At 32.1% G+C, this 17,794-nt stretch overlaps 1 protein-coding gene across 1 annotated transcript; it reads left to right on the top strand.

Moving 5' to 3' along the window:
• The first annotated feature begins 174 nt into the window (after nucleotides 1-174).
• Nucleotides 175-7,042, top strand: LOC123709690 (protein krasavietz). The gene is made up of 11 exons (XM_045661185.1): nucleotides 175-436; nucleotides 774-845; nucleotides 3,014-3,190; nucleotides 3,366-3,466; nucleotides 3,805-3,870; nucleotides 4,023-4,095; nucleotides 4,639-4,804; nucleotides 5,199-5,442; nucleotides 5,738-5,884; nucleotides 6,391-6,586; nucleotides 6,835-7,042. Exons 2-11 carry the CDS (start codon nucleotides 785-787, stop codon nucleotides 6,861-6,863), a joined length of 1,260 nt encoding a protein of 419 aa, XP_045517141.1. The 5' UTR covers nucleotides 175-436; nucleotides 774-784; the 3' UTR covers nucleotides 6,864-7,042.
• Nucleotides 7,043-17,794: the final 10,752 nt, after the last annotated feature.

The following is a 17,794-nucleotide window of genomic DNA, read 5'->3' as shown; positions in this document are numbered from 1 at the left end:
ATTGTGATTTTTAAATAAATATTACAAAATTGATTAAATTATCGTGTCGTCTTTTTAAAATATATAATTAAAATTTTAATTGTAGATTTTTGCATTTATTAGTTTTTATGTGATTTTTATATTTATACGACAATCATCAATTTTTTTCCTTATCTTATATTTTCCAACACACGTAAATCTGAGGGTTGATTTATTTTTCAAATTATTGTGTTAAAGGCAAAAAGAAGATTAAAATAGCAGTTTGCAAGAGAACAAATTTTATTTACTGAGAAAATCGATATGTCGGTTTTTTAAAACCGGATATCCGGCGACTCCATACACGTTGTCTCTAGCTCTCCGAGTCAAAGATCTTCGAGCGTTTCTTTCTTTTCCGAACAGGCGCAGTCGAAGTGAACTCGCAAAAGGAGTAAAAGGCTCCTACATAACCTGTAACTACGTAAGTATAAGTGTATTATCGATTAGTTTTTCATTGTATTTCAGTTGCATTTAAAATACTAGTTGAAATTCATTAATAATATATCGATATCCTTGCTGAGTCATTTGTGGAGGTTGTAATTTGGGCTCACAAAGGATTAGAGATTTTAGTGATTTATTGTGTCTTGCCTTGTGGTAAGTAGGCGTCGCCTCGTTTTCGTAAATGAAATTATTTGGTTTGATTAAAATAAAATTATGATTTAATTTTTCAACATGTGGTCCTTTCGGGGCGATGACCTTTCGTTAAAATCCTAGGGCCCCTCTCTACTCAAGTAAATGCCACGTGTATTTTGTTTCAGCAATATATTGTATGAGTCAAAAGGTAGAAAAACCAGTATTATCGGGTCAACGGATCAAGACCAGAAAAAGAGGTAAGCAGTGATTGTAGCTATTGTAAAAGTCGCATGCTCCTAATTATTTTAGAATTACTAATCTATTGCCTCAAGTTGTACTATGGAAGTAAAATAGGACTGCTTAAAGGAGATATTTTTTTCCGCATAACCTTCACCTTGGCACACACTAACAATATTAATGAATCACACGAAGTGGGTCATGTGAACATTTATAATTCTCATGCGAATGTACTGTTCAACGATAATGGCTAAAATAACAGTAGCTTGATGAGCTTGTTTGATATTAAATTAATAACATGATTAAAAAAGAGCTACATAGATATTACCATATATAGGTAGTTAATATACAATGCAGATTTACTTCATGTTTATGTTCAATGTGTTGGTAGACTACTTTTTTAAATAATAAAGTTCTGATACAAAATAATTTTTAGGTTATTTTTTTTATGCAAAACAGTAATTACTCCATGTACAATTTTATTTAGTTATATGGCATATTTCATGTAGGCTGTGTTTAATTTCTGTGAGGTTTTTAATAGTACAATGTAGCCACAGCTTTGCCCCAGAATGGAATAGATGTGTCCAAACTGGCTTCTTTTGACTGTGGAGATTAAACTATTGATTAAAGCTATACCAAGCTGTTTCTACTAAATAGATTTGGTACGCATATCAATAAACATTTTTCTTTATTACTTAAATCTTACATTTTATTTATTAAGAGTGTTATCTGTATACTACAGCTAAAAAGGTAATGGGAAAACTTGAACTTGAAATTCTTAATTTTATATGTAGGTTAAATCTCATTTAGCATTTAAAGCTTTATAACTTTATTAATGTTGGCTACAAGCATGAGAGAATCTAGCTAAAATGTCTTGCAGTGTGAATTAAGTTAATGATAAGATGCTAATACAGGTTACTTAATTTTCGGTAACCTTCACACTCCCATCTAGGTACATATTGTTATACTGTCAAAAATATAAGCCCATTCTAAACAATTGTTTTATATTGTTGGTCTAACATGAATCCTTTCTCAAATTGAATTATTCTAAAAAAAAAATTATTTAACATATAGCTGTCTATGTGATGATTTTCTACTAATAAATAATGAACAAATCAATCACAATACATGTTGCGCTTGTTGCAAAAACTTTGAACTTCATAGCAACAGTTTATAAATATATTATTACTAAGTTATATATGTAATATATATTAAGTTGACTAATTGTATATTTATATACTTCCAAGTAGTTTTCCTTAGCCAAGTGCTTATTTATGAATCACGTAACCTTGCTCAAGTCGTCGTACACATCGACAGTATGTTGATAAATTAATGGATGATTTTGCAATTGCCTTGGATTTATTCACCAGCAACCAATATGTTATTGTATATTTTTTTTAACTCCTTCGATTTTCGAAATTAAAATTTAACAATATAAGTATTTATAGTATCTATATAGTGTCGGGAAACACTTTTTCTGTAATCAAAAATTTGTTTAATTTCCAATTATACATAATCCTTTTTTAAATTTTTACAAGGAATAAGGTCGCTGCTCAATATGAATCACTAAATAATTTATCGTTCAAGTTAATATTTAACAATAACATTTTTTCTATGTTAATGTTTGATTGCGTACATGTGCAAATTCGGTTGCAGGCGGTTAAAAACATGCGCTTCTGTAAAACCAGGCCTGTTTAAAATACATAATTAGGTCCAAGTTTCATCCGACTTCATATAAGTATAAACAAAATTTTTAAGAATGACGCAATTTATCAACTGATTTAGTACAAACAACACAATCTGAAAATAATTTCTTCCTCGTTTCATTTGCGTCATGTTCTGTTTATTGTTAATGGACTAAAAATATGATATGATTATGATACACAAGAGATTTATGACAATCATATAGTAAATTAACATCTGAAATGTCTGTCTACGTAATCGCTTCCTGACGTGTAAAGATAAAGAGTATCATTTATTAAGTTGTCTGTTTCTAAAAACTTTACTGGTTTCTTATAACTTCACTATTTTCATTAAAAATCCTAAGTTAGGATATTATATTTATAGGATTAGGTTAGGATTCCTAACCATGCATTATTAAATAGCGTGTTAGGAAACCTGGAAAGTGCGATTCAGAACATAGCAGCAACACATAAAGTAAATTCATAACTATACGTGTTTGTTTCAGATGAGAAAGAGAAGTATGACCCTAACGGGTTCCGCGACGCTCTGGTCCAAGGACTGGAGCGCGCGGGCGGTGATCTGGAGGCGGCCTATAAGTTCTTAGACGCGGCCGGCTCCAAACTTGACTATCGCCGGTATGGCGAGGTCATTTTCGATGTTCTTATTGCTGGGGGGCTATTGCGTAAGTACCCGAAAATTAAATTCTAATATGTAATATAAATATATACTGGTTCTTTGTATTTTATAGTAGCCTTACATATTCTAAAATTTGTATTTACAAAGGCTAATTGTTCTTAATAGTAATACAATTACATAAATGTTCTTTATTATTACTAACAAAAATTATGTTCCTATAGTCCCCGGTGGTTCGGTGTCGATGGATGGGGAGACACCGAAGACAAACACTTGCATCTTCAACGCTAGTGAGGATATGGAGTCAATGCACAACTTTGAACAGGTAATTTTTATTTAAAAATGTACAAATATCTAGGAACATTTGGCACACCCTCAATAGGGACCAAAATTAATATTTATCAAGTAATTATCATATCTAATAATTACGCCATTAAAAATTTAACCATATATGTAATTTATTTTTGTGATCAATATTATTCAATTACATTTCCAAAAAGTAAAATAGTACAAATGTTTAACTTAAAATGATGAAACAACTGGCTAGAGATCTGAATTCTGATGTGAATCCTCACTCGTTCGTTTTATTGCTGATTATAAAGAAGTAACCCTAAAATTAATAATCTTTTCGTAAATTGTTCTCATCAGATGTGTATTCTTTAGGTATTCGTGAAACTAATGCGACGTTATAAGTATCTGGAAAAAATGTTTGAAGAGGAAATGAAAAAGGTAATACTACATTATCAATCTATAATCATAAAAATGATTTTTATAGTCGTTTATTTTAAGACCTATTAATAGTAAGAAATTTATTTACAATTTATTATTCTACATCTATAAAGGTGTTTTTCAAAATGATAAAATTAAATTTGTGTCTTCAGGTGCTGGTGTACATTAAAGGGTTCGAACCTCTGCAGCGCATCAAACTGGCAAGGATGACGGCGTTGTGGATATGTAAGTTACAATTATATTTAAGTTCTAAAATTTTTGCTTTATAAGTAGTCCAATTATGTAAGAGTACTAATAGTACTTGACTTATCTGTTCAAGAGTTAAAACCATAACTAAATAATCATAAAAAAATTATGTACAAAACGTAAAATATAAAAAAAATCATTAGGCACACAATTAGAGCCGGCCCGGCGTTACCTAGCCTGGTGGGTGTCGAAATGTGCGATATTATTACGCCACAGATTATTCTCGGTCCCTGTTTGCGTGGGGCCCGATACATTGACGGTGTTACATATAATTTTTGAACATCTATCTAAGGATTTAAAAAAAACCTGTAATGGTCTATTATATTATCGAATCGTAAATTCGGATGCTTATATCCGCCATCTTGTTTAGTGGCAACGGCCATTTTGTTTTACAAATTTCTAAGGTAGTTATTATTATCGATGTTATATACTATGTTTACTTTCGTAACAGATCTTAATCAATTATTTTTATTTAATATCAAATACGTACATAGACCATGTTACAAAAAAATCTTATTTCAGGCAACGGATGCGTCCCACCATCAGTACTTCTAGTGCTGGTGAATGAGCACCTTCTGAAGGAAAACGTTGCTTTAGAATTCGTGCTTGAAGTATTCGTAACAATGAAGAACGAACGTGGAGTTACTTCGTTAGTTACTGCGTTGAAGAGGGGGCAACTTGAAGGCAGGTGAGTGAGGCTAAGTTCATGAATTGTTTTCAATACTAAAATTTTATGTACCCACCATTTTTTAAAGGTATATTTATATGGTGTAATTCATTGAATTTCTGTAACCATATTAGACAATGCATACACAAATACAGGAGTCCTGTTATAATGTCAAACATTGAAAAGGATGATCCCAATCTCAAAAGTAATATGATTTTCTTTAATGTGATCATGTTTAAGATTTGGGAAAGATAACTGCTACATGTACTGGCTCATCGCATTTATTGTGATGTCGTCATAAATGTGGCTACATAAAAAATCCCTAAAGGTTGAAGGTTGTAAAATTTGCCTTTACATCCCATCCATGGATTACTGCATACTTCTAGTATAAATATCAAAATTTCTTTTCCATAAGGCTTCTGGAGTTCTTGCCCCTAAATCGTCGCAGCGAGGAATCTCTAGCCACGATGTTTGGGGCGCGGGGTCTAGGCGAAGTTGTCCGCTTGCACCGGGCCCAAGCTTCGCAGGAAGCTCGTCGGGAACTAACTCGTGTTCTTGATGAGGAGCTAAATGATGAAAAACCAGTGAGAGACATCATACCAGACCTGAGAGACATGGCGCAGAAGAATGACATACCAGACCATGAGGTGGTCGCGATTGTAAGTATTTTATTTTTGTAAATGATGTATATCATTATTTGTTTTTTTCTTTTTTATTAGACATTTTAACATTAAAATAAATGATTTATAACCCTCTCATATGATGAAACTTGATGACGAGTCAGAGTGTGGCGGTTTTAGTGTTTGAGGCTAGTGGCAACTGAGTCTTTCGGGCGTCGCTAAGCTTTTACACAGTAGCTGTCATGCTATGTTGACATGGCAATCTGATCATTATCCCATATAAATTAATATATATTTTTGTAGTTATAAGCTACTAACGGTAACTAAATTTCAGATTTGGCAGTGCGTGATGGCTCGCGGTGAGTGGAATAAGAAAGAGGAACTTTTGGCCGAGCAAGCTGCGAAACATTTGCGCCAATATACGCCGCTTCTAGCTGCGTTTGCTCACTCTGCTAAGGCTGAAATTGCTTTGCTGACTAAGGTAATTTATTTAGTTTACTGAAAATAATAAGTTTTTTTTTCTTATCCTATTAGTTATGTATCTTATTTTTTGAAGAAATTCGTTCTTGGTATTATTAGAACCTAAAGACCCTTAAAATACTTAGTACTTAGTCACAGGAAATATCAGTAAATATATTTTGTTACATTTCATTATTGCACATAAGTAGAACAGTCACGATTAGAACATAGTCGCGTCGGTGTGGAAAGTGTGCAATAGTATCGCGTGGATATATTTACCAGGTTCGGTTTAAAGCCGAGACTGATGTTGAAGCGCAACAAATATTTCATAACAAATTGCCTACATGACTGCATTTAAATTGGCAACTCCAATACAACAACCATTGTATTAATTATAAGCACTCTTACCTCAATGCATCTTGACACTTGCCAACTGAGTTACCATGAATGGTATTGCCGTTTACTCGGATTTGATGCATTAAAATTGCTTTTTCAATTTATAATTATGACCACATTAAATTTGTACAGGTCCAAGAGTACTGCTACGAGAACATGAACTTCATGCGCGCGTTCAGTAAGCTGGTTGTGATGCTGTACAAGAGTGAAGTGGTTTCCGAGGAAGTAATCTTGCGCTGGTACCGCGACCCCAACTCTTCCAAGGGCAAGCATATGTTCCTCGATCAGATGAAGAAATTTGTCGAGTGGCTACAGAGCGCTGAGGAGGGTGAGTTACTACAGAGCTTTACTCACTTTTAGAACCAATTGAATTAATATGTTGTCTGTATTGATTTGCCTCCAGTTGTCAAATCGTACACATTAAAGATAAAAACGTAAATTTAATGTGTACCATTTGACTGATAACTCTCAATTAACTACACCAAACCAGCAACAACAGTAAGGTGTTGGGTATATGTTGATCCAAGTTTCTAGAGTATTTTAGAAAACCGTTTTTTATAAAATATTTTTCCACAGAGTCGGAGAGTGGTGAGGAAGAAGATTAATTTAAGAGCAGCGTGAGACTGACAGCGGCCGCCTTCAAACAACCCATAGACAAGCCAATAATCCACCCAACCCAGAGACAGTTAGAAAACTTGACCCGTATTAGTATTGTGAAAGAAAATTTAAACCTGTGTTGCCCGTAGTATGATTGAACAAAATAATAAATATGTGTATTCTGTTATTCATGTATGAATGTAAAGTCATTTTTTTTAATTGTCTCGTTCAACCACGAGGCGGCGCTACCGACGCTCACCCCGTCATAATAACAATAATTCCGGGTGCAGCAAACGGATTTTCTACCACTGTATATTATTCATTTCTAAAGTAATGTTGATGAAATACAATATTTTTTATTCAATTTTTTAAGTAAAATTCAAATAAATGTGGCGACACATCAAATTGGTTTTTTATTTACCCTTTTTTTATTCATTGGCCATCAAAGGTTTTGACTTAATTAATTAATATTAACCGATCAATTTAGTATTACAAAAAAATGCAAATTCCATCACCATCTAAGGCTGCGAAATTTTATATTAAACGGGTCTTATCTGCTATAATTTACACCTACATATTATGATACTGAAAATCTATTGCAATATGCACTTTAGTTCGACAGCAGCGTGAAATTGGACACGCCTGCTTCAAAAGTAACCCCAGATACGCCAATGACCAATCTCTATAAGGTTTGAAATAATAAAAAATATATCTAGATTCATCAACGACTTACATTTAAAAATATTTTTCTACTTGCATTTCTTATTCATGAATGTCAATTATGAACCCTAATCGCCAGCTTTCCTAGGAACAACAACAAAACAATAATTTGAATAGAAAATATGCTTTGTACCAAACTGAGCTATTGAGTTTCATAAGTCCTCGATTGAACAATAGCCTGGACCCTATATTTCACTCTTGTTGAAAAAAATGTTTCTATTTTGAACCGACTTCATAGATTTCGAACCTTTGTGTTAAATTTTACTTGGACTTCGAAAATAAAAACATGTTATACGTAAATTAACATGTAACGATAGAGTATTCACTCTAGTAAAATATACTAAACTCGAAACGTCTATGACAGAACGTGGAAACTGAGTTTAGCTAGGCAAAGGTTATTCTCACGAAAGTGATTTTTATTATTTTGTATTAAAAAGGATTTAGAATTGCTTTCGGGCACTTCCAAGAATAAGCCGTTTGGGTAATTTTATTATTGATGCGTGTCTTTAAAACAGGAACCTAATTCCGGACTGCTCTTATTTTATTCATTTATAATGTCATCGTTGTGCAAAAAAGCTCTATTGCTGTAGTTGTACTTTCAAGTCAATAAAAAGGTGTATATGAGATAAATAATTACAGATTGAACACGATTACTATCATAACTGTATATAAGTTGATGAACACGTTAGCGCCCTCTGTGTATTTCAAAGCAATCAATATAGGTTTTCATATTATTTTAACAAACAAGCACATAATTGTTATTATTAATTTGTTAAACTTTAGGACACGTTAAAGTAATAAACTTTTATAATAGACAACTTTACAATAATGGTATAAACCCTATGAATTACTAATATAAATAGACGCTACAAATCACAAAAATAATAATAGAGAAATCGTAAAACTTATTTTTGAAAATAGATCTGCGGACTTGCTTTGTCAATGGTTAAAATTAAACAAGGGATTTTGCGAAGAGAAGCCATAAAATTATAAAAAGTTATGGACATTTAAACGATCTAACTTGACAGTAACGGTATTCGAATGAACCCCACATATCAATACGTAGTTAAAATAGAGCATAAAGGACAAATAAAGAAAATCGTTAGCCGGATTTCGCACAAGGGGAGGGTTTCCGCGGTATTCATCAGACGAGTTTTAACGGCCAGCTATTGTGGGTCTGTGAGACCCTTCGCGGTCCAAGGCCACGGGACACGGAGCGCCAAGGTCAGATGTCAGTTGTCAGGTGCCCAACGTCTTACGTAATTAAAAATGGTTAGGTTTATTTCTGAAATTTTGCTGTTAATGAATTTTCAGGGATACTCTACAAATGTGCTACGCGTAGACAATTTAACTCAGATGGTTAAACTTTATAAATTCGAAAATCTTGTTTAGACAACAAATGTTGTTGAATTGTACTGAATGCTTAGATTTTAGAAATGATTGTAAAAATGGAAATAGTTTTTGTTTAAGAAAAGTAAACACGCTGGGAACAAGTTGTTGAGTTTGCCATCTCATAATAGGGTCGCATTAACGGCATGGTTAATTCCAAATAAAATGTAAATTTATTATAATGCAGTCATTTGAAAGATAAATTAAGTAGGTAACCATTATGACAGATCGGTGATAATTTACATTAGAAGTTGAGATTTAATCTCATATGAATAAAATATCAAGACTATATTTGAAAAAAATACACTTTGGTGTCTGAAAAAGCAAGTTAATTTGAAGTATTGAAATATAGCTGCAGATTTATTTGATTTATTTTTATTTCTGCGCGTTTAGTGTATAACTATGCCTTGCTATGAATATGTTGAAAGTTTCTCATACAATGAATTATGCGTTTAAAGTAATTGTACCATTTATAAAATGCTGAAATATATAAAAATAAAATCTTTTAAAATCCACTTTTTTATAACATTAAAACATCAAATTGAGGTGAAATGGTGCATTGTAGCGTACGGGATTCCTGAATAACTTTTTCTGGCGTGATCATTAGACCAGAGCTTATCCTTGATTTTTTGCTCCCAGGTATATTATATCATGGGTAAATCTTTATCCGGTATTGTACTGGGATAAGTGCGGGTGCGCATGTGTGCGTCGTATTCAAAGCTACAATAAGCCAGGTGCGCGCTCTTTTCAAGCGATCTTCGTACGCCTCCTTTGCTTAAAGATTTCCTACGCAGCTGTCATTCCGATTTTCAACGTTCTTTTTTTAAATTGCGAATGTACTAAAGCGTAGGCAATCTAGACATTTAATTTCTCAATTTTCATAGAAATCTTAACGAAATAGTGGCATCAAGATAACATGGTTTCACAAACGAAGAGATAAATTTCCCATACCAAGACAATACTTTTATCTGTGACAAGCGATGTTGAAAATACACACCGTACACGTAATGAAGTATGTTTTAGCCAGAATTCAGAAGACTTCCTACTTACTTGAAAGTGAACTTAAAATAATATAGTTAAGAAACCAAATGCATTCATTAGTACAACAAGGCGTATTGTAAACACGTTTTATATATGTAACTGTATCGTTAGTTTTGATATACGATTATAAAATTAGGATCGATTCCTGGGAAAATAATTAAATCAAAAATGGTTTACGACGACATCGTTTAGAAAAACATACCCGTTATACCAATATCAAAGGTCCCGGCTAAATTCTATGTATTTTTATGTATTATGTACTTAATAACATCGTCATCGGCTGTATATATCGGTTTTTAAGACCAAATATGAGCAGTCCCTACGATGTCGTTATAACAGTTCTTGACAGTATTTCCGTATAGAAGCCACACCTTAAAATATCAGGAATCAACCCCTAATAGTTGGTTACGGAACATTATTACTATCTTATTGTTATATTATTTTTAAAGTATATACAAGTATACACATATATGTATTAATAATTATATATATATATATTATTATAAATCAGGTTTTAGTGTAAAAACATTATTTAAATCTTAATAATGTTAAAACAAATACTATTGTAAATCATTATCGTTCACTAACATTGAAGGCAGGACTGACAGCCCCAGAAAATTCGTCCCAAAAAAAACTCACAAACTGCTTGGGGAAAGTACGTCCGGGGATATACAAAAGATGTTTTTTTCTTCCTAGAAAACCAGGTAGGTATACAATACATTTAGTTATTACGTTTCGGGATTTATGATTTAATGCCAGCTTTCGAGAAAGCTTTTATGGTGACAATTGACATTTTAGACTTTTGAAAATAGAATACTATTGAATTTTACCAATCATTGGGCACATTGTAACAGTTTATTTTGTACCTGGTTTTTGTTTACGCTTGAATATTTCAGTTGAAATTATTTAAACAAATTCTTTTTTATCTTTGTGTTGTTTTATTGCGTATCTTAAATTGGAACTTAACTTACTAAAAGTATACCTTTGCTCATCGAACATGCTGAATATTAAATAAAAGTCCTGTGGAAAAGAAGCAGATGCCTACTTTGCCTACAACTCGAAACAAGTGATATTTATCCAGAAATCTAACTTATGACGCAGTTAAAGCAAAATTTTATAGTATACATATTTAGAGGTTAATTATTTTCAGCGTATAAGATAATAAAATGAAACTAAATAATTATAATCGGTGAGGCTTGTCCAAAATCATTAATTTGGGCGGTTTATAATTTCATTATAGTTTTTATAATAATCCTGTCATAATTAATTATTGCAGATTTGACAAACGCATTTATATTGAGGTTTAAAGGGATCAAAATCAATTTTGTGTTAAACAGTTGGAAAGTAGCGGAGTGCGGGGGCGTAGTGAGAGGAGGCGAGGTCAAAAGGCCTAGCTCTAGGAACGGGACTGAGCTATCTGCACTATTAGCATTGAGTAGTCAACATTCAACCACACTTCGATGATGTTAACTCGCCAATGGGTACATTCCTGGGTGTGATTCATTATATGAATTATCTTTTTTATAGACAAGTTCATCATATTAGCTCTCTGTGCCTGACTGATTGAAAAGATTTCAAAGGTTGAAAGTGAATCATTAGAATTCTCATTACCTCAGAGCCGGGTCATCTAGCTACAGAGATACAATAATATACATAAATCCTTCCCCGACAATTAAAACCAAGCCTTACAGTCGAGCTACTATTAAAGAAGCTTACAGCTGAATGGCGATTATTTTATTATAGAAAAGTTTATCATAAGAAAACTGAATCGCGTGTCGTTACAGTGGAGTAACGGTCGTCCCGCTTGCGACCGGTCTGCCCCCGGGCCTGTGCCGGTCACATTCGATACAAAGCTAACTTCTATTAGAATTCATAAGAATATGTTAACAGTTGTAGGTTAGGTGTAGGATTATGCCGTAAGGTAGTTTTTCTATATTCAAAATACTAACCGTCCTGAGCCGTAAATTAGTCATACGTATTCAATGGAAAAATCTATGATATGTTTGTTAAGCATTCGTACGTCAAAATAAGAGTAATAAAGAAATTCCGGTGTCAATCGTTGAACATGTAAAATAGTCTGTGATGTGTTACAAAGATGTAAACTCTACATTATGTCAAAGTCATAGGTATTTTTGTTTAAGTTAAGAAAATATTGGTTGAATTTTAATCCTCGTTTGGATTTATTGAAGTCGGAATAGGAATGCCTACGTGTCAAGTGTCATTAACAATAAAAATCCTATGTACATATTAATATGATTACTGCAACGTGGTTTAAGTTGTTTATATTTGTGTGTTCGTATAAACGTACGTTGTTTAGATATCTTATATCAAACGCGGTGTTTACTTTTAAAGAGTTATGTCCATAATTTTAAAATAACAAAAATCATACTGTTTTTTAACATATGTATATAGGTGATATACATATGTTAAATAATAAATTATTGTCTATGACAGATCATATGTACAGACCATAAAGTGTTTATTATGAGCGCAGTATCAAGTACAATTACTTAAAGAATTAATTGTGTTGTAGTATCATAGATAATTTAGCAAACCACCGTCATTTACAAAACTATATTCTCCGTAATATTATACTATACACTATACACATCGAATGAGATCTTCACAATTGATGGGTTTAATAAAATATTTAATAATTTTATATATAAATATAAAAATAGTTTAGATATCACAGCGTATATCGTCATTAAATTATCACAGTCCAGGTAAATTGTGTAATATAATGCACAATATTCACCAAATGCGTATTTTAGTTTCTACTTAATAACGCCAGTAACGCAGCGAATGAGCCGCCTTTATGTCTGGTCCCTGTCTCATACAAGATTATAAGTATTGCTATCAAACCGATACAAAGTCGGTAAAACAGTTTTACTAAAAGCATAAAGACCTAGTCCTACTAGCATAGTAAATAAATATGCGAAGGGAAGCCAGAAAATCAGTCGCCCCGCCACCTGTCGCAAGCTGCATACAATGAGGACTGGATACATTTTTTTTACTTATTAGGATCAATGTGGTATTAACAGCTCCTACATGCATTACGGGTAATGTATGTGCAATAATAACATTTATTAATATCATATCTGTGAGCTAATATAAAAAAGTAGTATTTCTATTCTGATCTATTAAGTTTTTGCGTTAAAATAGCAACTTTTTATAGCTATCTCTAATTTCTCATTCTTAAAATGCTTTTGATGCTAATAAAAATTAAGTAATTGAAATACAATAAAAGCTACGTGTCATGTGTAATCTATACATGGTGTTTCAGTTTTACTAGTTATTTCGTATGTTTATAATAATGATACTACTACACAATATGTGTTCCACTTGAAAGTAATAATAGACAAAGTTATTTATCTCTATACTTTAATATTATAGAATCGAAGTATCAAAGTACTGTAGTTGAGAAAGACGCTCGCTGACCACGTCTCTCGTCAAAAAGCACTCGAAACGTCTTCGTGTAATAAATGTAGAACATTTAATAAATTCGCGTCAAACAAGTTTTATTTAATGTCGTCTTGACCCAGAAATAATTTAGTAGCACCATGTACAGTGTGTAGTGGGTGCATCGCAAGCCAGCTGCCGTGCATCTGCCAGATTGGACGACATCTGACCAATTTCAACGCGCTTTTTGTGACCAATCACAGGTTATTATACTTAACCACCTTCAAGGACTATTAATTGCTTTTGAAGGGTTTATGAACGCAAAGCAAGTTCTAGTGAAATGGTTTTCAATATTTATCATAAATGATATTTATTTCCAACCCAAAAATATATAGTATTTTTAATATTATTGTTCTACATAGTAATAATAATAATATATATAATTGATTATTAAACTTAACTTTGATCGTCTATTGTGAACAAGAATGGCTTGTTCCTACAGCTTTTAAATTAAGCAGATATTTATTATTAACTCAATTTTTAATTTATTGAGAGTGGGAACTGCTTTTAAAACAATTTGTCATGTAATCTACAGTTACACTAACACTAAAATTCAACGAGTTTGTATGGTTAATTATTTATAATTATAAATTATAGGTGTAAATTATTTAATTATAATTAATATATTTTACATAGAATAGTTTTATTGACATTTGAAATTGCATGAAAGAATATTGGTATTTTTATTTAAAGGATAAATAGGATTGGGATAATTATTGTATTAAATGCATTGAATGAATGTATGTTTGTTTCGTGTGTAATTAAGCAACTAAAATAAGTATACCATTATAAAAAATATACATAATACCTAACTTTTTTCAATGGTACATCCATTGAAAAAAACATACACTGCGTGTAATTACATTTTGGTTGTATCCGAGGAAGTTATACTTAAATTAATGAGATGTATTCGAAATCAGAACTGTTTTCGAGGTACAAAATATGTAGTCGTAACACGACGTAAAAAACCATTTGAGACCGGAAGATTTATAATTTCGTGAACAAAATGTATATGAGTAGCGGGTTTCAAACAATTATTAACCGATGTGACACACATTTCTGTTTTTATACGGTTATTATTGAATATTTAAGCTAACACGTGTGCGCTACCTACAATACTGTCACGTTATCTTTACACTTCACTAGTAATCGTATGAATGAAGCGCTCTTTGAAAATTTGAATAAGAAAAATTTATGAATAATGATGATTGTGCATAAAGTAGTAGAAACTAATTCTATTTTTTATGATAGGGGGGGGGGGGGGCAAACGAGCCCAGGAGACCCCCAAAAAGGACAGTCATCGCGGTTCATGGACACCTCCAGTAATTGTTCATTCCAATTCTCTCTATTTTAAATCGTTTTAATATAGGATACAATATATTAAATTTTATATTAAATTCACGACAAATTATAATAGAACATTCGATACATCATCTATTTAAAAGAAAAAAAGACACGTGACAGTTATACCCGGTAATTCAGCCACGGCACGATACGTCATGATTTCTATAGAACCAATGTTTGTAAGTAAAAAAAAAACAAATTCTTGTCCACGCTACTCAGTTGTTGGGTTCTCAAGTTGCCTAATTGCAGCAAAATTAGTGTAGCGATTGGGTGCAAAGATAATGCGAGCTGGTTACACTTTAAGAACAATGCGCTTTCTGTACTTTAAAGCTTAAGTGACTAGCATGGAAGTGTACATAGATTTTATGTGTATTAGTGATCATGTTACATTTAAGTAAAATATTTTAACACAGCATTGTTTTTTTTTTGGTTGGCATAGGTCCCAACCTAGGCTGCGACCAAGACTACAGACGTTGCTAGCTCACAATAGTAGAATTTGATTGTCTATTGAGAGCACGAATGGCTGTACAGTTTAAAATTAAGCAGATATTTACTATTAAAATAATTATTAATTCAATAATCATTAATTTATTGTAAGTCGGAGCTGCTTTCAAAAAATATTTGTCATATAATCTACAGATACACTAACGTAAAATATTCAACGAGTATTGGTGTAAATTATTTAATAATAAATAATATATTTTACATAGATTATTATTATATATATGTAAATTAAGTATGAGTGGGAATAATAAATACGAATATATAAAATCTTTTTGAATCCCTGCCTTTTTGAATGTTTCATTTATCAATAAAAACAAAGACAATAAATTATATAAGAAATGCCAGTTTCATAACGATTTATCCTTCTCCGTACGTGAAGAGTTAATTATGCACATAGAAAAATTCATGATACACAGTCAAGGTTCGAACGCCTGACTTCAAGATTAAGTATTGCAAGCTTAACCAACATTCAGTCACTTCAATTTATGTTTCCCGATTTTCCACAAACATTTAATTTCAATAAATATGTACTCTGTAAACCTAAAGAATATTATATAATATTAGCCAGTATAAAATAAAATATAAAATAGTATAAAATAGCCAGTATAAAATAACAATAACAATTTTTTATGTGAAAGTCCTTCGAAAGTCTAGATCAATGGACATAAATAGGACCGCAGTGTTTAATATACTTATAGTTTACCTAGGTAACACAGTTTAAGGTATCCCGGAATATGTTTAAATGTAGTTTTAAGAATGTCCAAAGCGCTAAATACACATGTGTATGTATGTGTATGTAAATGGGTAAACCTTTATTATATATATTAATATATTTATTAAGTATTCTTTAGGATAACGACATAAATAAATAGATAGCTGCCTACTAATAATATTTAAGCCCCAATTGTAACTTCTAAGTGACAGCTTTTTAAGCATGCACATATAAAATGCAATTTACAATAATCTCACTTTGGCGATGTTGTCTACTGCAAAAATAATATTTACTATAAAATTTAGAAATAGGAAAATTTGCAGATGCGCCTATCCGATCAAATCAATCTTTGACGTTTGAACAAAGAGCAAAAAGGCGGGAAAGGTGGGTCTGTGGCACGCGCGCAGCTGTTTAGACATCTGCTCATCCACTGTTCACAATTTTACATCCAATCAACATTACTGGGCATCTTTGCCTTCTAGACGTTTTTATTGCAGAGAAAACTAATACTTTGTATATTCTTTCGAAGTTTACAAACCTGAATCGTACGAAAAATGAGCAATTACGAGCTTTCTTAGACTTGTCAAAACCTTGTATTGAGCAGGCAAAGGTGAAGGGAAGCATGATAATCACGATTATTCAGTTATATTAGAATGTTAAATATAATCGGATCACGGATTCACGTAAAGAGTGCTTGATTATTACCACAACTTTCACATATAATGTATACATATATGTAATTAAACAAATAGTAAAAAGTTATGTTAAGCTATAATGATCGTCATTTATTTGCGAAAAATCACACATGATGCGCCCTTTCAGTATGAGTAAAAAAATGAAGAAAAAACAGGGACAGTTGCACCTGACAGGATAATCACGTGTCTATGGTTCATAGCCATCAAGATCTAATTGATCTTGTAATTTATTTTAACCCTTTTATGACTCTAATATTTTTTAGGAACATGGAAAATTAAAATATCTCTTTAATATTATAATGTCAACGAGCCGAGTCGCGGAAACGTTGTTTGTGCACAAAACACAACTCATTGAGCAAATAAAGTTTAATTAATTGGTATTTAATAATAAAACTAACCTCATTTTATAACAGGCTAGTGAGATTTTGTTTCAAGTATTCTGTGAGCGCACTCAAGATTAATCTTTAGGCGACGCAGTGTGAATTAATAGCCTAGAATTTTGAATTGGAAACCGTGTCCACAGCTGGTCACCATCCTGGCAACCCGGCCTCCATCTCCCAATAAGTCAATCTTAATAACTGTTCTAATTAAAAAAATACCATATATATATATATATATATAGATAAAATGACAATACTCTAAAGGTATATAAAGTGCTGTACATGTATAGTGAGATTAAACTGAAAATGCTGCCTCAACACAGGATGTTTGGATTCGTAATACCAGTCGACTGCTACAAGCAATAATACAATACATTGTAGCCTCTAAAAAACTTAAGATCTACAGATACACACCATAAGTTTTTGTATATAGTCTCTATATCTAGTTGTATAAAATGGGAGCTCTATTTAAGTGACAAGTAGATGCCTCGTGTTTTCCAACCCCAAAGAATAGTTGTTTATTCAGAACCCTAACTTTCGGTTTATCTGCATAGCTTTTGTATTCTGTAAGGATAGGACGTACGCAGTAGAAAATATATATTTAGATTTGAGTGGTAGATATGCGCACTTAATGAGGAAAAAACATCGCTTTTTGCCTTTAGTCCCCAAACTAGGTATAAAATGTGGTGAAA

The sequence above is a fragment of the Pieris brassicae genome, chromosome 5 (assembly GCF_905147105.1).
Source record: "Pieris brassicae chromosome 5, ilPieBrab1.1, whole genome shotgun sequence".
In the NCBI taxonomy this organism is placed as follows: Eukaryota; Metazoa; Arthropoda; class Insecta; order Lepidoptera; family Pieridae; genus Pieris; species Pieris brassicae.
The sequence above is the reverse complement of the archived record's forward strand: the minus strand, read 5'-3'. Positions and strand labels throughout refer to the sequence as shown.

What these genes read in the sequence shown, in the direction of transcription:
- LOC123709690 (XM_045661185.1), top strand. Translation starts at nt 785, where the DNA reads ATGAGTCAAAAGGTAGAAAAACCAGTATTATCGGGTCAACGGATCAAG. An exon ending in GATGACGGCGTTGTGGATAT is followed by an intron (nt 4,096 to 4,638) that starts GTAAGTTACAAT and finishes ATCTTATTTCAG; the next exon opens with GCAACGGATGCGTCCCACCA. An exon ending in AAATTGCTTTGCTGACTAAG is followed by an intron (nt 5,885 to 6,390) that starts GTAATTTATTTA and finishes AAATTTGTACAG; the next exon opens with GTCCAAGAGTACTGCTACGA.